Source organism: Triticum aestivum, chromosome 4A (genome assembly GCF_018294505.1).
Source record: "Triticum aestivum cultivar Chinese Spring chromosome 4A, IWGSC CS RefSeq v2.1, whole genome shotgun sequence".
Taxonomy (NCBI): Eukaryota; Viridiplantae; Streptophyta; class Magnoliopsida; order Poales; family Poaceae; genus Triticum; species Triticum aestivum.
In genome coordinates this window covers 607,139,655-607,160,864 of record NC_057803.1, presented here as the reverse complement: position 1 = coordinate 607,160,864, position 21,210 = coordinate 607,139,655, and the positions used below count along the sequence as shown (strand labels likewise).

The 21,210-nt window shown below is 42.7% G+C and overlaps 2 protein-coding genes and 1 pseudogene across 3 annotated transcripts; 1 reads left to right on the top strand and 2 right to left on the bottom strand.

Moving 5' to 3' along the window:
• Window positions 1–403: 403 nt before the first annotated feature.
• LOC123082566 (protein ALP1-like) lies at window positions 404–1,635 on the bottom strand (annotated as a pseudogene).
• Window positions 1,636–2,474: 839 nt separating this feature from the next.
• Window positions 2,475–9,439, top strand: LOC123087489 (disease resistance protein RGA2). Of its 2 annotated transcripts, XM_044509507.1 has the most exons (5): window positions 2,475–2,690; window positions 4,041–7,504; window positions 7,992–8,260; window positions 8,503–8,573; window positions 8,680–9,439. In XM_044509507.1, the coding sequence occupies exon 2, from the start codon at window positions 4,051–4,053 to the stop codon at window positions 7,444–7,446; it is 3,396 nt and encodes a 1,131-aa protein (XP_044365442.1). In that variant the 5' UTR covers window positions 2,475–2,690; window positions 4,041–4,050; the 3' UTR covers window positions 7,447–7,504; window positions 7,992–8,260; window positions 8,503–8,573; window positions 8,680–9,439. The 2 variants fall into 2 exon arrangements, with proteins under 2 accessions (XP_044365442.1, XP_044365443.1); XM_044509508.1 differs by lacking the exons at window positions 7,992–8,260; window positions 8,503–8,573; window positions 8,680–9,439 and having other exon boundaries at window positions 4,041–6,978; window positions 7,067–7,413.
• Window positions 9,440–13,729: 4,290 nt separating this feature from the next.
• LOC123082565 (F-box protein PP2-B1) lies at window positions 13,730–15,064 on the bottom strand. Its single transcript, XM_044504873.1, has 3 exons — window positions 14,749–15,064; window positions 14,546–14,664; window positions 13,730–14,311 (listed from the first exon to the last, which is right to left on the bottom strand). Exons 1-3 carry the CDS (start codon window positions 15,058–15,060, stop codon window positions 13,780–13,782), a joined length of 963 nt encoding a protein of 320 aa, XP_044360808.1. The 5' UTR covers window positions 15,061–15,064; the 3' UTR covers window positions 13,730–13,779.
• Between the last annotated feature and the right edge of the window lie 6,146 nt (window positions 15,065–21,210).

Below are 21,210 nucleotides of genomic sequence, written 5' to 3'. Positions count from 1 at the left end.
GCACATAGTTTGGTTGCCTGCATGCCCCTAGTTACATGAGACAACCATTTTTGACCCGGCGTCTGGTTGCCCACATTGCATTAGATGCACATATGACATGGTGTTTGGTTGCAACCTGCATAAGGTGTTGTCACCACTTCTAACTAGTGGTGACCTTACCACACACAATCTGAACATAGTGCCAGCTAGTTAAACAAATGACAGTTCATCCTAACTACAATTAAATGATAGTTCAAATTATTAAGAGCCATTGGCTAAATAGGGGATAGTTCATCAGTGTTGCTGCTTCATCTTCCTCTTCTGCTTCTGCTGCTGCTGCTGCTTCTTCTTCCTCTTCTTCTGTGCTTCCGCTGCTGCTGCTGCTTCTTCTTCCTCTTCTTCAAATCCTGCACTGACCTCTGTTAAGCCACATTGCCTCTGCCCACTCCAACCTTTTGTTCTTCCAAGCGTTATTGTCAAATGCCTCTACACCATGGCCAGAGCTAACAACATCGTCAGGCTCGACCTCTTCCTCCTCAGGCACGTGTTCATCAAAGCCTCACTAGAGGATCCAGTTATGCAGAATGCAACAAGCAAGAACTAGCTTAACTTGAGTGGAGTATGGGTGGAATGGCTTCTGATCCAGGATCTTAAACCTATTCTTTAGAGCTCCAAATGCCCTCTCAACAGTTATTCTAAGGCTGGAGTGTCTGAGATTAAACAGCTCCTGTGCAGTCCTAGGAAAGTTCCTACCAGAGAACTCGTTGAGATGGTACCTTGTTTTCCTGAAGGGTGGAAGAATACTCGGCCGACATGCATAGCCAGCATCTCCAAGGTAGAACTTGGCGTCGGGGATGTTGATCCCATCAGGTCGACTTATGCTGTCAGTGAGAATGTTTGCATCACGCGCTGGCCCTTCCCAGCCAGCCAACACATATGTGAACTTCAGATCAAAGTCAACAGTAGCTTGTGTAGTGCTTCCTCCCCCTGTACGCTACAGACTGTGACCTAGGAACTCTGGCAGTGACATGAGTACCATCTATTGCCCCAATGCAATCCTGAAAATGGCATCACTAGCCTGTGTTAGTGCTGAACCTGAACAATACAAGCATATCAAGCCATGAAAAGTGTATATTGTCAATGCTCACCTTGAAGTATGGATACCATCTTGGGCTTCCGCGAATCTTGGGTGGAGTCTGGCCAGATGGTCTCCTGATCATCTCTCCTCTAAGCTCCCCAACAACAAAAAGCACCTGCTTGAAGTACCTAGAGATGGTCTCCATTGATCTCCTGAACGTGTTGTGAATGACGCTGAACCTCTGGTTATGGCCAACAACATGGAGGAACATGGCCACTTACTCTTCGACATTGGTGTTGATGCTATCTTGTAACATGCCCCTGCTCCTGAAGGTCTTGACAAGCCTGGGCAAATGGTGCTCTTTTTATTCTAAGCATCCACAGAGCCTCGGTGTCATTGCAGTTGTAGATGTAGTTCAGATTTTGGATCCTCTCCTATTCCCGGGGAAACAATGGACCATAGCGGATCAAAGGTCTCCCAGCACGACAAACAACTCTCTGGTGCATGAACATGACCCATGCCTGAATCACACTAATCAGTGCTGCTGCCTGGATTATCAGCCTCATCCGTGCGTTCATAACCTAGTCGACATCGACGGTTCATTCAGTGGGAAATTGATCCTACACCTAGCTTAAAGGCCTAACCACCGAGCTAACAAAGGGGGAGGGGGTGTTGCTACCGGCATCGGAGACGAGGACAGCGTAGGGGGGCCATGGCACAGACTAGGTCGACCAGACGGTGGCCAACAACAAGGGGAGCACCAGATCTGCCGCAAACGCCGCCGCCTCTTCTGCCACCGCCGCCGCCTATAGCGCAGATCTGAAATCGCAGCCGCCGCCGGTGGTGAGGCAGTAGCGAAGAAAGGGGGGCAGTGGCTATGGGTGAGCGAGTGAAAGGGGGGTGAGGCTAATTTGGCGCCGGGACGGCGCGCCATATTTCCATCTCCCGCCATCCCCCTCGCCCTCGCCTCGCTCCCGCCCGTGCGACCTCGCGCCGCACTCAGCCTGATCCGAGTGTTTCCGGCGAGCCAGGCTGTGAGCTGCTTTGAGAAACGTGCGATGCAGGCCCAACAGAAAAACCAGGCAACCAAACAGGCTTCTCCCTTCCCGCGGGGGCCTGGTTGGCTCGATGCGGGCATCCAAACACGCCCATAGGGTTCGAAATATGAGATACGTGGGTGTGGAGGCGCGGATTTAGGGAGTGTCCAATCAGTGTCCGCGGACGTGGCCCGGCACGTCCGTGGATGTATAGGGAGCCGGATTTGCCAACTCCGGCTGTAGATGCTCTAATAGATCAGAACATTTTTCAAAAATTAGAGTCAATAAGGAAAATTAGGCACGCGATTTTGGCAACCGCGTAGGATGTGTCGATGTCAAAAGGCCAGGAAATAAAACCCTCTCGACGCTGCAAAACTGACACGAGAAAAAGGATAACAACTCCTAGTCCTGGACTACTATACTTGGCTGCCACTCACCATCGCCGTTGCCGCCCGAGCACCCGCCGCCGCCGCCGCATTCTCCCGCCGGAGAAGCCCCAGCTCCCAGCCCTTCTCGACTCTGCTGTCCAGGAACGTCGTCGCTGGCCCGTGCACTGCCACTCCGAGGCCGGCGTCCTCTCTCGTTCGTTCTCGCAGGTGCCCCCTCCCTCCCTCTCTCTTTCTCCCCTCACCCCCCAATCCTGTACCGTCGGCGGCTTGCTGCGCACTGGCGACCTCGAAGAAGAAGTCGAGGCAGCTCGGGATTGCCGGAGGAGGTGGGTCGGAGTGGGTACTGACAGTCTGACATGGGAGCTCTTGGAGTTCAGGGAAATTTGTGAGGAAACCTTTGATAGATAGTACGCTTCATTATGAAAGACTGTGATGTTAAATTAAGCATTTCTTGTGAAGATTGCATCTGTTGAAGCCTAATTTTTCCTGAAATTTCTTAATTCCTTCTATGCTCTGCTCATTTCTTGAGAAGATTGCATCTAATTAAGTTTTCCTACATTCATTAACATACATGTACATCCTCCCTAATTTTTATAGACACCACAAGAACAAGAAATTTTGCACATAATAGCTACTAAGATGAAATAATTTATGTATATTGAACACAATCCTAGAGCTTCACCGGTAAAGAATTTTAGCTTTATACTTAGCATGCCCTTCTTGGGAAAACAAAGGGAGAGATAACCAAGGTATGCAGACTAGCAAGTGCCTATGACTAAATTCCGGACCATCTAGTATTTTAAGTATTTTAACAAGACTATACAGAAGCCAATTTTTACAATTTCTTTTCAGGCGCGCTGGGACTAAAGTTTACTCAAGAACAGGGGAACTCGTGCATAGAAACTCCTTGGCAATGTTCCTTTGGGTGTTGTTTGTTGACATTGGTTAGATTGTAAATAGGTCACCGCTAAAAACTATATCGTGTCATGTTCTTCAGAGTAAAAAAATTTGGGAGTTGGTTACTTTCTTAGGTGATTAAATTGTTCAAAGAATATATATTGAAGGGGGTATCCGACTCGATCAATGACCACATTTCTGTACAGGTGACCAACTAGCTTGTCGACTTACTGAAAAATATTTGGCTGTGACAATCACCATTCATTTGTAGGACTAAAAGAGCATATCTCTGGTACTGCCTATGAAACCTGCATATATAAATTGATCTCATGGCGAAGTGCTTGAAAGGGTACCTTTCAGCATTAAGTAATCCTTACAGTAGTCAAGTAAAGACCCCTTGCTAGATTGAGTTCATCAGTTTATCTGTTCGTCTTTTCCTTTATATAGGACACAACTCATACGTGTAGAAAAAATCATCTCATGGCAAAGTGCTTGAAAGGGTACCTTTCAACATTAAGTAATCCTTACAGTCAAGTAAAAATCTCTTGCCGGATTGAGCTCATCAGTTTTATCTGTTCATCTTTTCCTTTATATAGGAGACAACTTCCACAACTGCATACAGACTAACCGACATGCTAACACATTCTATCATTATTGCAGGTTTCAAATCATGATGTCTGCAGCTGCAGAGCAGGTTGCTGGTAGTTTCTCATCAGCAGTTATCCAGCGTGCTGTTGACAAGGTGATTGACTTCCTCGAGAGCAACTATAATCTGAGCCATGCTACTGAAGAACTTTTGACCAAACTCCACACAAGCCTCACCATGGTGAGGGCCATAACCGAGGTCGCTGATAACCAGCTTATTACCAGCACTAGTCTTAACAAGTGGCTAAGGAACCTCCATGATGCTGCCTATGAAGCGGAGGATGTGCTTGACAGATTTGATTGTCAAGACACAGTCCTTGGAAAACGCAAGATGAGCGAGCTCGTTTCGTCATCGATTAGGGCCCTTAAAAGTTTGGTTGTACCTGATGAGGGCATGAACAGGCTTGAATATGTTGTGCAGAAGCTAGATCACCTTTGTGCAACCTCCAACACATTTCTGGAGCTCTTGAGGCAGAGTAGTTCATCATCCATCAAGGAGGGAGCTGGGGGAGAGACTACTTCTCGTGTTCCAGTTGATGTCAAGCTGTTTGGACGCGATGAAGTTCTAGAGTTGATACTGAGAGTTATTTTAGGTTCATCTGGCTCTGAGCCAGAATCCAGCAGCATAAGAGCAAAACATGGGGCAAGGTACACCATTGGTGGTGTTGATGTCATCCCAATTGTTGGTATGAGCGGGGTTGGGAAGACAACCCTTGCTCAAGTCATTTACAATCATGAAAATGTGAAGGGTCACTTTGGGCACAGAGCATGGGTGTATGTTTCAAAACATTTCGGAGTGAAAAGGACGTTGCAGGAGATATTGTGCTCCATAAAAGGAAATGATTCATCTTTTGACCGTGCTGATAGTATAGAGACAGTTGTCAACAATATTCAAATTGTCATCCAGCATGGAAGATTCTTTCTTGTGCTTGATAGTGTTTGGGATGAGATGTGTGATCAGTGGAGTAGTTTGCTTACTGCCATAGCTGGTGAAGTACCGGGAAGTGTAATTCTTGTCACAACACAAAGCAAAAGGGTTGCAGACACAGTAGCAACAATGTGTCAAGTTCCACTAGCACCTTTGCCATGGGAGAGTTTTTGGTCAGCTTTCCAGTATTATGCTTTTGGCACCACCGGTCCTGTGGCAGAGAACAATCAGACTCTTCTGCTAATTGGTGAGCAAATAGCAAAAAAACTAGATGGCTTGCCATTAGCAGCAAAAGTAATGGGAAATCTGTTAAGATCCAGATTTACCATACACCAGTGGAGAAGCATCCTTGAGAGCGATTGGTGGGACCTGAGTGAAGTTCTTTGTGAAATCCTTCCATACATGGGAATTAGTTATCAAGATCTACAGCCTAGACAAAGGCAGTGCTTCGCTTTCTGTTCGATTTTTCCAGGAAATTACTTGTTTGATAAAGATAGATTGGTCAATATGTGGATTTCTCACGATTTCATTGAACAGAGCGAATCTGGTGGCACTAGATTAGAGGACATTGGAGGTAAATTGTTTGATGAACTTGTGCAAAGATCATTTTTCCAGGCTACATTTGATAAAAGGAGGTACACTATGCACGATCTAGTACGGGCTCTGGCGATTGGTGTTTCTTCGTATGAATGTTTTCTCCACAAAGAGACCTCACGCAGAGCATCACCAACTGCTCGCCATTTGGCTCTGCAAGTTAGTAATCAACTGCACATTCATGAACTCAACAAGTATAAAAATCTGCGGACAATCTTACTGTTTGGTCATTGTGACAGTACTGAAATTTGTGATGTTGTTGACAATATGTTAGCCAACTCAAGAAGCATTCGAGTGTTAGACTTATCTTATTTGGAGGTGCTGACAAATATGCCTGCCCACATTTCATCCTTAAAGAAATTGAGGTTCTTTGATCTTTCTTTCACAAGAGTCAATAATTTGCGCAACTTCCCTTGTAATCTTCATGCTTTATACCTCCGTGGATATACCCGCAATTCTATTCCTGAAAGTGTTAATACACTTGCCAATTTGCGGCACTTGTATGTTGACGCTACAGCTCTCTCTTTGATTCCTGGTATTGGGCAACTGAGTCAACTTCAAGAATTGGAGAACTTCAGTGTTGGAAAGAGAAACGGATTCATGATAAATGAATTGAAAAACATGCAAGAGCTATCTGGGAAAATTTGCATAAGCAATATCCACGTCATTAAGAACACACTTGAGGCAGCCGATGCCAATATGAGTGGGAAGAAACACCTTGAAGCCTTGGTGTTGAAGGGGAGAAATGTATCCAAAGATGTACTTGAAGGATTGCAGCCACACTCAAATCTTCAAGAGCTCATGATCGAAGGTTACAGGGCCACAACTTTACCTAGCTGGATCTTGCAAGGCCACATCTTCACAAAACTGCAGTCTATTCATGTTGGAAGCTGCCGACTTCTAGCTGTACTTCCGCCATTTGGAAAATTCGCTTCACTCAAGCATCTCACTCTCGATAACTTGCCATCGGTGAAGCATGTTGATGGAACACATTTTGGTTGCCTCCCAAATTTGGAGGACTTAAAAGTTTCTTCGATGACATCTTGGATAGATTGGTCACATGCAGAAGATCATGGCCCTCTCCTTCCACATCTCACAAGGTTTGAACTTCACAATTGTCCTTTACTGGAAAAAGTGCCCAACCTATCATCCATATCTTCATTGTCAGAACTTAACATTTCAGCTTGTGGGAACTTTGCCAAGGCACTGCCACAATATGTAGGACTATTAGCATGTCTCAAAAAATTAAGGATATCTTACTGTGATCACCCACTGCTATTCTCTGGGCATCAGTTGAAGTCACTGGATTATCTACATCTTCGAAAATGTGGATCTCTACGTTTGATTGATGGGCTACAATGTTTTCCCAACCTCAGGGATATTGATGTTCTTGGTTGTCCTGGCATTCTTACTGAATTACAAGACCAATCGGTTAGACAAGATGAGCAGGATTTACTTCATCTTAGCAGTATAGTTACAGATATTAGCTTGCTAAATAAGAACTTTTTTGTCCCCTCAGTGTGTGCTCTGTGCATCCTTTATCTGGAGGCCCTTCATTTTACCCCAGAGCAGGAGGAGTGGTTTGGACAACTAATATCTGTCAAAAAAATCGAGTTTGCTTACTGCTATTTTCTGCAACGACTCCCTTCTACACTAAACAGACTTACCTCCTTAAAAGTACTTAGTATCAGGGAGACAAAACCCCTGTCGCTGGAAGGAGTTGTGCCACAGAACCTCCAAGAATTGATTATGGATGGCTTCGTCATGGAAGACAATTTCAAACCTGGAGGATCAGATTGGCTGAACATCTCTCATGTTCCATACATTCGGCTTAATGGGAAGACAGTCCAAAACCTGTCAATTAATGCTGCTTCATCGTCTTCAAACCACCAAATTTGAGTACCATGTATCTGTTCCCACTGCTTGCCTCTGCCTCTGTACTACAAATAATATCTCTGTAAGCATGCTTTCTGCTCTCTCTCTAGTTTGTACTATTTGAATGTATATTAGAAGAGGATCCATTACAGAACCACAAATGTTAGAATCTGGAGCTCGGTGATACACATTGTTAGATGGTTGCCAATGGTTTGGCAGCTAGTCCAACCAAAAGGTGGAAGTATTAGAAACATTGTGCAAAATGTTGATTGGTCTGTTGGTTTGTATGGATGGTGATGATATTAATGTCTAGGTGTTGATTACAGTACTTTATTTTGTAATTCTTGAAATTGTGGGCTGAATTGATTTGTTTTCTTTTTTTTTTGGTGCTAAAATTCATGTCTGCTAATGGCCTAGGCATTCTATCAATCATTCCTAGTATGAACGAACAGTGGCACTTATATCTGCAATCTCTCCTTTCCAATTCCTGTTTTGTTCTTTCATTTACTTTACAGATTCCAATTTCTGTGACTAGTTTCTAATACTTTGTGATGTGGAACCCTTGTCAGAGTTCTGGGAAGCAAGGTTGCAGCATGGTGAGCTAAAGATCGTTTGCTCCATGCATGGCCCGCAGATATGGTGCATGGATAAACTCTGGCTGGCTGGTGCAGAGTGCACCCAGGATAGTCAGTAGTTCTTGAGGAAGGGAAGCTCAGGGAGATCAAGGAGTAGGAGACTGACGGCGCGCGCACATGAAGGGCTCTCGGACTCTGTTCCGGTCTTCTGTGTTGCTGTTGGGCTCTCGGACTCCGATCTGGAGGAGACCGTCCTCACCAAGGTAGTCAACTTGTTGCTGAACCTTTGGTACTAACTGAACCGTTGTTGCTGGGTATGTAGAAAATGGAACACTGTCAGGCCTATTTAGTTTGACAATTATACACCTTTCGTTTGCCACCTCGTGCGAGAATTCAAGATTGATTCTTGATAGTTCTGTACCAAGAAGGGAATTCTAGTATTGCGATCAGAGTTGGTATATATACATTCTTGCCTCTGAGAAAAGGTGCCACGAACTGGTTGCAGGATATGCGTGGCGGGATGTTTGATCCGGATGGCGCTGCTGACGGTGGACGATGCCTGGAGCAGCACGACCGGTAAGCTTTGCATCTGCATTTGCTTCATACCATGGAACTGATGTCGTCTACCAAACTGAACCGATACAGACTGGACTGATGGCGTATGTGTGTGTGTATGGTGCAGCTCAGGGGAGGTAAACAACATGTTGTACAGGAAGAAAGAGGGAGGATTCAGATTTGGCCATGTCGGCAAGGCGACCATGGCTAAATACAACACGGACGCACGCCTAGCCGCTGCCTCCAAGAACCCCAGCTTTCTGCCTCCCACCGGCGCCGGCACCGGTCCATCCCGTCTCCGGTGGCCGTATGGCCATGAAGGCGGAGTGGATCTCGGCCCTTGCCGGTGGGAGGGCTCCGTTTTTAGATCTTTTTTCGAGCTTTGTGAGGGTTTGTGTCCTGCTCAGGAAGGCGAGACGGTGGCGGCTCCCTGAAGATGGAATAAGTGTCTCTCCCCCTAGCCCCCATTCCGGTGATGCGTCTTGCATCGTCGGTGGGCGTGTAGAGTTGTGTCTCCGGCGGATCTGTCTTTGGTGGATTTGCTCAGATCTGTTCGTCGTTCGTCTTCGTTCGTTTTCAGGTTGAATCCTTTTGATCTACACTCTTCATCCGCGGCGGTTGCTGTTCTGGTGTGTTGGTTCTACGGGGCCTTAGCACGACGACTTCCCGACTGTCTACTACAACAAAGTTTGCCCGGCTCCGGCGAGGGAGGGGCGATGACAGCGGCACGCCTTCGGCTCGCTTCAGTCCTTATAGTCGTCACTAGGTGGTCTACGGACCTGGATGTAATTTTTAGTATTTCTAGTTTTCGTTGTACTACTATGATTGAAGATGAATAGATTGGAATTTTTTTTTTTTAAAAAAAGGCGACCATGGCTCTTCGCGCTGTCCTTGATGTGTTGAGACGACCTGGTCGGCAAACCGCCGCGAGCTGTGTAGGTGACTACTAGCCGATTAGCAGTTTTGTTGTGTTCCCACACATATATAGCTCTTGTTACATCCCTACTACATGCAAGTGCAACAATTAATCCTACCTTGGATTCGATCAGATTGTTTCCGAGGGCCATCTGTTCTATTCGGGTGCTTGATATATAATCTGCACAAGATCTGAGCGCAAGCTGGTTGATGCACGTTTACCAGCTTGAAGACGAACCAACTTCAGAAATTCTTCTCTTGTTCATGAAAAATACTCATGTTATTCAGCAAACATATATAGCTCCTCTTGCACTGGGCATGCCCTTTTCCTCCTATCTAACGCGCACCCTCTCTATAGATGCCTTCGGTCGGCCATTTAGGCTTTCAGCCTTGGTTTTGTCAAGGTTTTGAAAGCTTTTCTTCGGTTATTTTCTCATTTATATATAATTTTGTCTCCATGGTTCTTAGTTTTTTTTTAAAAAAAATGGATTTTTCCTTTTTCCCTTTCTTTTTTATGTTTTACCTTTTTAAATATTTTTAATTCAAGACGTCTAAATTCAAGATTTGTTTTAACAATATGGGATAATTTCTTAAATTATCGAATATTACTTTAAGTTAATAACATTTTTGAAAATGTGCAAACATTCTTGGTTGCACAAACAATTAAATTTTAGATCGCTTTAAGCAAATTTGTAATATTTTTTATTTTGTGAATACTTTTTGGTATTCGGAACGGTTTTTGAATGGTACAAACCATTTGTCCTATTACATAGTCATTCTTTTCGCTTTGTATAAACATTTTTAAAAATATTTCAAACATATTTTTGAAGCACATGATTGTTTTAATGCTATCAACATTTTTTAAGTTGTGCAAACATTCTTTACGATGCACAAATATTTTAGGAGCATGATTAACGCTTTTATTATTTTCTGTAAATTATATTTTGGAATATATGGATCAAGATTATTTCGAAAAAAAATGTAAAAGAAAAGGAACAAAAGAATAACGTATGATTGTAACTAAAATAATACAAAATTTCACATGCCAGAACTGGCCGGGCCCAAAATTTGGTCCATTTAAGGGGAGACGATCTAGCCTCTTGTAATAGGCGAGACAAAGCCGTGCCCCGTCACTCGTTCCGTCGGTCGTAGCCAGCACTAAGTGAGAACTCACATGTAGGCGCCAAGGTGGGCCGAAGACGCTGTAGAGAGGAGTAATTTTCTTCAGACCGTTTCCGGACAATGTTTATTTTGCTGGTTTGCCGTTTCTAACCGTGATTTGATGAATATTTACAAACTTAGTTTTCTTTTCATGAATTTTAAGAACTTAGAAAAATCATAACTTGGAAAAATGTTCATGAGTTAGAAAAAAGTTTATGATTTTTCTTGAAATGATAATTTTTAAAAAACCATGAATTTTTAAACATATTGGTGAATTTTATCAATGTCTACAAACTAGAAGTATTCATGAGTTTGAATTTCTTTTTCGAATTGGAATAATATTTCAGGAGTTTCAAAAAAATTCATGAAATTTTAAAATCCTCTCGAATTTAAAAAATTATTTACGAATTTGAATTTTTTCCCGAATTCAAAAAATTTAATATGAAGTTGAATAAAGTAGAAAACTAAAAACCACAAATAGTGAAGAAAAATAAAAGGCAGGAAATTAAACCTGAAGTCAACCAGTAGAGAAAAGAAAGGAAAAGGGGAACAATTTAATTAAACAGACGTATCTCTATCTCTACCTAATAATAAATCAGCTATTACTTCTGGCGGTAAGTCATGAATATTGCTTCCAAAGTTACAAAATATTACAGACGAATGCCATCTACTATAAGTGATAAAAAAAGTTGCACACAGGGGAATACCCCGCCTTAGCCTGCCCATGAGTATCGATATCCTTATACAGTGCTCCGCGCGCTAGGAGAAGACGCAGCTCGTCCGTTTTTGCCGGCCCATGTGCGGGCGGCCTGTTTCCTAATTTTTCTTTTCTTTTCTATTTTATTTTTTATACTTTAAATAACTTGGGACTTAAAAAAACTTGGGAAAATTGAAAAAAATTTAGTTGCGAAATAAAATATTTAATGCATCATAAAATGTTTGTGGATTCAAAAGAATATTCGTGTCATTTAAAAAATATTTTTATATTTGAAAATTATTCAAAATTTTGATAACGAATGGTGGAGAAATAAAAAAAAATTATGACTGTTTAAAAACTTTGTTTATTAAAAACTATTTATGAAATTGATTTTTTTTTACTAATTCAAAAAATGTTCATGAACGAAAAAAATCGTAAAATTTTCAAAAACGGGTTAGAAAATAGTTTACTCATTCATAAAAATTCTCTAATTCAAAAAGTGATCATCCATTTCAAAAAACGTTTGTTAAATAAAACATATATTCGTTAAATCAAAAACATATTCGTGAATTTCGAAAATTGTTCCACCAAATGCCAAATTTTTTGCGATTCAAGAAAATTGTTTGAAAAGATGCTTGCAAATGGTATAAAATGTTTATGAATTCAAAAAATGTTCTTGGTGTTAGAAAATATTTGAAAATTTGTAAAAATATTCATGAATTGGGAAAACGTTTGTGATTTCAAATTTCTGCACGAGCTTTTAAAATATTCATGATCTCAATATTTTTTGATGATTTCCTGAAATTGAGAGTGATATTGTATCTCCGTGATGGAGCAAAATATGGTCATGGCCATTCAAGATTATGATTTTCTTTCTTCCGCACAGACCTTTTTGCTAGCAACCTTTTAAAACCTTTCGGAAACTTCTTAAAACTGGAACGAAAGAACGATCATCCTGACAATGTTAGTACCCGCTTACGGGCCGGCCGACTAGGAGCGCACAGTGGGTATTCACTATGGTATCGCTCGTTGTAAGCGATACCAAGCATTTCCGTGTACCAAACCCCTCTTTCTCCTCTGAAAAGTTGTCATTTCAGGTATCTGGTACAAATACTTTAAAGATTTTAGTTGTCAAAATTTCAGAAGTATGACTCTGTACAGTTTTGTTCAAAAGGACAACTACTTTGTAGGAGTAGAAGCGAAAGTACTTTTCATGTATGTCTTCGAAAAATAAATAGAAGAGAGATAAATAATCCTTGTTAAGATGGCCAAAATGCAGCGTCAAGTAGTTGTACTCTGAAAATGCAAAGATCTGATGGGCATCTATGGCCGGACTATCATGATGGGGCTTGTACATGTGAGCATGCGTGCATGTACGTCGACGCATCCATGATGCTGACTAAACGACTTTGCTCGATTAGTTTTAGTCTTGCTTTGGTCCATCTAGCCTTAGTCTATACCTACTAATAAAGGGATTAATGATTTTGCCCGTCCGTTATTAGTAACTTTACAAAAGGAACCCTGTAGTTTTGGATAATCAACCAGCTGGATTCACCACCTCCATTAAACTCGAATAGTTGCGTTTCCGGAATACGCCGCTCCTCTCCCTTCCCGAGTCGTCGTGGATCTCGCGATGATGGAGGTTGCTGCCGTTGTGGCCATGGAGGGCTCGCCAGCGGCCTCCGGAGTCCCACAACCCTGAGCTCGACGGGATTTCCAGGCGCCATCCCAACCCTCTCGTGAGCAGGTTGATTATCACCCGTCCCAAGCAAGGCGACATCTCCTCCCAACCAAGCGCATGATTATCACAACATGCCTTGCCAAAAGGAAAAAGGAGAAGATCCAGGACTGCATCATTTGTGCTTCGGTGAAATCTTCAAGAAATACTACTGCATCTACAGGATCAAAGGAAAAAAGAGGAAGTATGTTCATGCACTAGAAGCTTTACTGAGTCATGATGTACACAAAGATGACTGAGGAGTTATGAAATGAACACGCAGATGATAGTAGAGGCACCACACACATTTTACCGTTATTAACCGTTTGTGATAATGTACCTATCGCAAACAGATAGGTAGATTAAATGTTTGTGATTCCATCTTTTGCATACGAGTATATCCGCGTAATCGTTTTGGATGTCTCGAGGATCACAAATGTAACATCGAGGTCTAACGTGTGGGATAGTCCGCGACTTTGCATACGATTACTTTAGAAAATCGTCAGTAGCCGCTCGCCCTATCACAAACGATTCTTTGAATCGTATAGGATGGACCCCCTCTATCACACACAACCAAAACAACAACGATTTAGGAAATCCATGCAACAGTGTTGCGCGTGCTGTACCGTGTTAAAACATATTCTTATTCAAACAGTCGATCAAAGAGTACAAACCGAGACAAATTATTTAGTCACGACTTACAATATGGTACGAGGAGATTAATTTGTTCACCATTATTAATTTCTAGGCCTGATCTCGATTCCTTCGATGATGAGTCCCTTCTTCCACTTGAGCTCCTCCCACTCATGCACTTCCATCATAACATCATCCCCACCGCATATGTCCGTGTCCGTGTGGAAGTCGCCCATCTCCAGTTCCAACCACCCGTCGACCCGATGCCGCGGGTACCTCACGACACCGCCGACTCCTCCTCCTTGCTCGTGCTCGTGCGGCTCCGCAGCCGCAGCGCCGTTACGGGTGCATGAAGCACGGTTGCAGGGATGGAGAGACACTGTGTGGGTGCTCCCCACCAGCAGGGATGAAGAGGCACCGCCGCTGGTGCTGGAAGGCCGGCAGGACTGGAGACACGGCCCGCCACCTACCTTGACGAACGATGTCTGCCGCGGGGAACTGAGGCCTGAGGCATCATGGGTGAGCTTGAAGACGAGGTAGGCCGCGTAGTGGGTGGCTGGAGTGAGCTCCCTGCTGTTGATCGTGCCGTAGATGTGGAGCCAGCAGACTGAGAGAAGCTCTGCCACCTTGGAGAACCTATCTCAGTTCATTGTCAAACAGATCAACATGCAATCTTGTTACATCCGTATCTAGGCAAATCTAAGACAAGAATTTTGGGACGGAGAGAGTAGTAAGCGAGTCCTACCAGTCTTACACCTAGCTTACCACTTACCAGTACTGCTTAGTGGTACTATAAGGCAAGCTAGCTAGAGTAATCCATTAAACAATATATATAAACAAAAAATAAAGTATACTAGTACATCTGTATACCTTGAATCAGGGTCGGTCCTCCTTGTCCAGTAAAGATTTTCATGCATCCATTCGATTACCAGCTCGCTTGCTGACAACATGTAGCATTTGGCGCCGTTCGATCTCTCCAGCCCAAAACTCTAGTGATAGCCCATGCGTGTTTAACCAAATCCATCGTCAGAAAGCTAAGTGCAACTGCAAAAGTAAAGGGCTGATCGACAGACCATTTTGCCATCGTCGAGGACGACGTGTTCGTTGCTGAGGTCCATGAAGAGCTCCTTCTTGGAGGGAGCATCCACGAGGTGGACGGCCCGCTCCAGGACGGCGTCGCAGTCCGGCGGCAGGAACCGTGTCCACACCGCGTCCAAGTCCGCCGCCGACCGGAACGCGGTGGACACTGCGGCCGCGCGGCAGGCGTCGGCTGGCGAGGTCAGACCGATGGCCTTCGCCAGACATTCCTCCGGGATTCCCTGGATTATTCTGCTTTGGGCCTTTTCTTCTTCCCTCGCCAGCTTCTTCACGCGTTCCACCTCCATATGGACCAACCCCGGAGTAGCTAGCCAGGCAGCGCCCGTGCGTTTAATAAGCCCACGCAGCAAATTAAAGTTTGTTTTGCCGTTTTATATTCTTTTCCAAATCCTTTTAGAAACACAGAAGTACAGCATTTGACTCAGCACACCACCATGACACACGTTTTTTTTTGTAGAACACAGGACACACGTATTTATGACTAACCCTTGGTCTGGTGTTCTTTTTTTTTTGCTCTTGATGCAATAAAGATGAGAGAAACGTAATCTAGGATATCTCTAATTTCTCCACTTCTTAAAAAAAAGAGTAGTATTTCTTTTCCTACCAGCAGAGCAGAACGCTTCGTCAACCGGTTCTTCCCCCTCACATCACCTTCCTTCATGGGTTTTTTTCGTCCAACCGTTTTTTAGTTCCATCACACTTTTTTCCGCACCTTCCCCGTATGCTAATCAATTACCTTAATTAGTTACCTTCTGTACCAATTTCTTCTTAATTGATTTACCAAACATTTATTTACACAATCACAGATAGGATCTGATAAACATTTATTTACAGAACCATATTAAAATGGGCAGGTAAGTCACGAGCTAATATACTAGAATATTTCTATCCCGTTACAACGTAGGGTATTCAAGTGTACATAAAAATATGAATACGACGGAAAAGATAGCAATACATCACAGAGGCTCAACCGCCCCTGCCCCCGTGCTCTGGTGATCCCGCGAGCTCATGGGGTGGGGAAGGAGTGGCCTTTCTCTCCCTCTCCTACGATGCTCAGTGGCCAAAGACCGAAGGCTTGGTGCGGGGGTGGGTTCGGGGCCAGGGATGCCAGGAGGCGGCCTCGGATTGCAAGCCACACTTATAGCCCTATTTAGCTTCTCTCCTATATGTATGTTCTGTTGTTATTCCCCAACCACACATATGATAGGTCCTTGTATTTCGTAGTATCTTTGAGCCTGGCTACTAACCCAGCCATTCAACAGCTTGTAACTGCACACAAATGAGCTTTTGATCCTTTCTTTGAAACACATGGTCTCAAACAATAGAACAAAGGAGCTCTACTTGTGCTTGGTACAAATAAACAACCTATTGGCGAGCCATTCAAGCCACCGGACAAAGTCACTTTAGACCTGTAGAAATGTGGATATAAAGAGGTAATGATGTTTCATAGATGTATCGTTTATTTTTCATTAGTTAACTTATCAGCAAAGAGACCATTGAATACTCAGTCACATTCAAATACAAGTATGAAGTGTAAATCCACGATTTTCCCATGATATAGATATTATATGTAAGGATATACAACATGTTTTGGTATAATTATGTGTACAATCATATAGCAAATAAACTTCAATTGAGCTTCATGGGGATTAAAACATGTTTTGATTTGCAATTTCAATTAACAAAAACAGGCAAAATACATTAGTTACAATTATGTTCCCAAACAATTATGAAACGTGAGCTTTGAATTCTTGACTAACAGAATGTTGTGTTCTAGAAATGTGCAAGCATGTGAACGACATACATGCCAAAGAAAACCTGAGAAAATGAGGTTAGGCATGGGAGTGTTCGAAATAAAATGGACATTCATTTTTTTTACATTTTTTGGCCTTTAATATAAGGTCTTCACCGAAAGGCAATGACTAAATATTGATAGGAGCTTCACTTTGCAAGGTGATGTGACACTTGCACTTCTATTATGTAGCTCTACTCGACACGTTATTGCCACTGAGGTCAATTCTTTGTCTTTTCTCCGTGGGGATGCTCTGTGGAATTATCTAAGCTATTTTTATCTCGCAGAAATTGATGTGACTTCATAAGAAAACCATGCATCGCGCTCAATACATCATTGTCTTGTTAGATAGTCATTATGGTTTGTTAGATAAGCTTTTTAAAGGGAAAATATGAGGAACACAATGACCTATTTGTATATTTATTATTTATTGTTTACATATTTGAAGAAAAAACAAACAGAACATTAGGTTGAGCTTTTGGAAAAGGGCATGACTAAGCAAACATGTTATGTGGTCCTGGCAAACTACTTCATCTATAAGCCTTATGAGATTGACTCTTTGTGTATGAGAAGTCAACACGCCACACTAAAAGAGGTATTTGTAAAATTAGCAGAACTTTTTACCCATTTGCAGATCTATCAGCTATGAGTATGCTAAATGTATGATGTAACAAAGTGGCACTGGAAAACATAGAATACCACAATAGTGATATGATTCAACTACCAATTAAGTCGTCCTGCCAAACTTCATGCTTTATCTCTAACCCTTAATATTAATTATTTCCATCAAATATTCACTACATCACACTAAAGAGGTGTTTTAATTTTTTTCTTTCTAAAATCACAATAGTCAAAAAAAATTATATGCGGGTGTAGAATTTGCACCGAAGACTCTTCGTTGATTGCTTATCAAATTTCGAGACATGCTAAAGAACTGAATTGTTAATATCTATGAACTAACCGATGTGGTTTAGTATATATGTAGTTATTGAAATGATATAGTTTATCATTCTCTACACTAATCAATGTGGTATCATTGTTAAAATTCATGAAATTTGGACTAAATAATAATAATAAAACAACTTAGATCATATTTATGATTAGCCCATGCTCTTAATCGTAGAACTGATAGTTGTTTTACTCTGTATACTATAAAAGTAAGACAAGATAATCCAATAGAATTATGAGAAATTTGGCTACGTGAGAGAAAAATATGAAGATAATGCATCATGAAAAACATACCATGACCCAAATCATGACGTGCTCATGTCCAGAGATTTTGTGTAAGTATGACGTTGTGGGCACGAATGTATTCCCTCCTATCACTAGTAGGGAAAACCTTATACACAGAGGATTATCAGTAGCGCTGGTCAAAAGAAAGCGCTACTGCTATTTACCCGTATCGTTGGGTCTCAAAACACGATATAGCTATGGTGGTAGCAGTAGCGCCTCTGCAAGAAAAATCGCTACTACTACAATTCCCACACTGTTCTCGGCAGGCTAGGAATAGTAGTAGCGATCTTAGGGAAAACGCGCTGCCGCTAAGTTGGTTGTAACAATGTGTTTTCTGGGGAAGCGCTATTGCTAATGAAAATAAAATAAAATGGAAAAACAGATAGAAAAGTAAATGAAAATGAAATAAATAGAGAAAGCAGAAAGGAAAAAAGAAAATGTAAAGGAAAATAAAAGAAAAAGTAAAATAAAGGAGAAAGGCATAGCAGTAGCGTGCGTTTAGAACAAGCGCTAGCTATAGCTAATATAGCAGTAGCGTGTTCTGTATACCCCCGCTATAGATAAGTTCCTTAAATAAAGGAGAAAGAAAAACAAGAAAAGTAAATAATAAAAGGAAAAGGAAGAGGAAAAAAAGAAAAAAAAGGAAAATAAATAGCTACTGCCTATAGCACTAGCACGTTTTAGTAGCCATTGCTATAGCTAAGTTAGATATACCGCTTTTCCGAACCGGCGCTACCGCTATGTTTGACTTAAACCCCCCGCGGTTTCTCTCCCCCCCCCCCCCCCCCCCCCCCCCCGGCCACTTCCCCCAAATCCCCACTCGTACCTCTGTCGTCGCCACCGCCGTCGCCCTACATCGCAGTCAGCCTCCGCGCGCCCTCCCATCACCCTCCGCACGCCGTCTGCTGCCCTTCGCACACCGTCTACTTCCCTCAGTGCCCTCCCTCCCGAGCCTCGACCCCGGCCTCGACACCGCGCGCCCCCTCCCTCGGCTGCTCTGCCTCCTCCTGCTCCCTAACTCTGCCGGCGCCCGAGGTGAGCACACGCCTACACCTCCTCCCCCTCCTCCCCTACCTCTGCCTAGCTAGGATTCCTAGGGTTCATCAAATTTTAGGGTTCATCAAATTAGCTAGGGTTCATCTAATTAGATAGGGTTCATCAAATTAGCTAGTACTTGTAGATGCTTAAGTGGTTGTATAGTTGTTGTGCACCCAATTTAGTTAACTAAATATAATTTTTAGGATAAACTTTTATATGCTTAAGTAGTTAACTAAATATAATTTTTAGGACAAATTTGTATATGCTTAAGTAGTTAACTAAATATATTTTAGGGTTGTATAGTTGCTTAAGTACTTGTATAGTTGTTCTGGACCCAATGTATGCTTAAGTAGTTGTATGATTCCTAGGATTCATCAATGGGTGCTTAAGTAGTTATAGATGCTTAAGTAGCCAGGGTTCATCTAATTAGTTAGGGTTCATCAAATTAGCTAGTACTTGTACATGCTTAAGTATAGGGTTAGGGCAGTAGGGTTTAACTAGATGTTAATTAGGGCAGTAGGGTTTAGTTTAGAGAAAAAATTAATATAAAAATATAAATATCTATTAGTGTTGCAAGTCCAGTAGGTTCTTAATTTTTACTGATTTTTTATTATGGCAGAAATTTAGGACATAATTTAAGTTGAGTTCTAGGGTTCATAATTTGAAATTTAGGACATAAATTGAGTTCTAGGGTTCATAATTTATATTAGGACAACAATTTAGGACAGAAATATGTAAAGGTTCTAGGTTTCTTGGGTTCATCCATCTATATTTGGTTTTTGAAATGAGTTTGAGAGAGCATGAGATTTGTATAGATTTTCTTGAAGTGTCAAACACTAGGAGATGCAAATTTGAAGTGGTCATGCTATATGCAAATTCCTCAATAGTGTTTGCTCATGTATATCTACTTTTGTAGTTGCTCATGTACAAGTTCTTAAGTGGTCCTGTTATATGCAACATTGAAGTGGTTCGATTGTGCCCAAATGGCCTTTTGTTGTTTACAGTGAATGATTCCAAGTGGCCTATGTTTTGCTGGAATGTTGTTCCGTTTCGGCAAATTTCAGGCGCTCGATTTGTCCACTTTGTAGCAAAGGTCATGCCGAAACTTTCCATGAATTGAGGCATGACTTGTGCTACAAACTAGGACATATCGAGTGCCTTGCCACAACAGGATTGAATCAATAGTCCTGCAAAACATAGGCCTTTTTATGTCATTATTCATTTTATTATGTCTAGAATTAATTGACTAGATTTAATCATAGGAAACATGGGTAGCAATGATGAAGGGCATGGTTTTGGTGATTGCAACTTCTATGAGGCGACAGATGCCTATTTGAACTATCTCGAGGAGCAACTGTTGTTGCAGTGCCCACCTGTCACATCTGAGACTAAGACCGACATCGAGACTGGCGCCAAGACTGACACCGGCACCGAGACTGGCGATTAGCCACTATAGAACCAAAGCCGAAGAGGATACGGCGCCCAGACCAGCTCAATACTACTAGACTGGTGGTCACGGAGGTGGACCCCGGCAATTTTGAGCCAAAAGCGCGCATATGCTACGACAATCAAATAGGCTGCATCCTATGGGGAACCACCACCATCAATGATGGGAAATTAAAGAAGATACCAAATATGGAGCACTCCCTCCTAATGAAGCTGCACCAGGGATTCTTGTTCCCGGGCCGGGATGAAATGAAATATACTCGACCATGGAAAGACCCGGCAATGAAGAAGATAAACAGACGCGCCATGGGCAAGTTTAGCGGTGCATTGTCCACCTGGAAAGTAAGGGTGAAACATCGGATCATCATCAAAGAGGAACCCTACTCCCAGATTGTAAAGGATATCCCGACAATTACGGAAGAGCAGTTCGAAATATTCAAGAATGCTTACGTTGCCGAAGCTGCCAAAGAAAATTTGGAGTACATGAAGGGGCTTCAAGAGAGGAGCATGGGGTGCCACTACCTTGGAAGCCATGGTTACATGGGGAAGAGGCCCATTTGGGCCAAGGAGGGCGCGGAACGCGAAAGTCTGAGGATCCCAGACCCCTTGGCGGAGTTCACCGTCCCACGGGAGCGTGACGTCATCAGGGCCCGGTACCGTCGGGACCCATTCAACAAGGTTTTCCATATAGACGCGGCCACGAAGGAGTTCATGAGACTGCTAGTAATTATTAATTTACCCCCTAATTTTAGCTTCTGATCAATTCGACTGCATGTTTAGTCACATTTGTAAACGATCCACGTTCCTTTTGCAGAAAGAGCAGCACATGATTGCAGCCAAAAGCGACTCGCCGTGTAAGGCGTTGGCGAGGCCCAAGTGGGACACCCCATTCAACCGGGCCTTGAACATATTGAAAGGACTCCCGCTG

Excerpts from the sequence above, each read along its gene's own strand:
- LOC123087489 (XM_044509507.1), top strand. The coding sequence starts at position 4,051 with ATGATGTCTGCAGCTGCAGAGCAGGTTGCTGGTAGTTTCTCATCAGCA.
- LOC123082565 (XM_044504873.1), bottom strand. The coding sequence starts at position 15,060 with ATGGAGGTGGAACGCGTGAAGAAGCTGGCGAGGGAAGAAGAAAAGGCC. Across the intron at positions 14,665-14,748 it reads TCCTCGACGATGGCAAAATG|AGTTTTGGGCTGGAGAGATC; the intron begins GTCTGTCGATCA and ends GGCTATCACTAG. Across the intron at positions 14,312-14,545 it reads AGGACCGACCCTGATTCAAG|GTTCTCCAAGGTGGCAGAGC; the intron begins GTATACAGATGT and ends GAACTGAGATAG.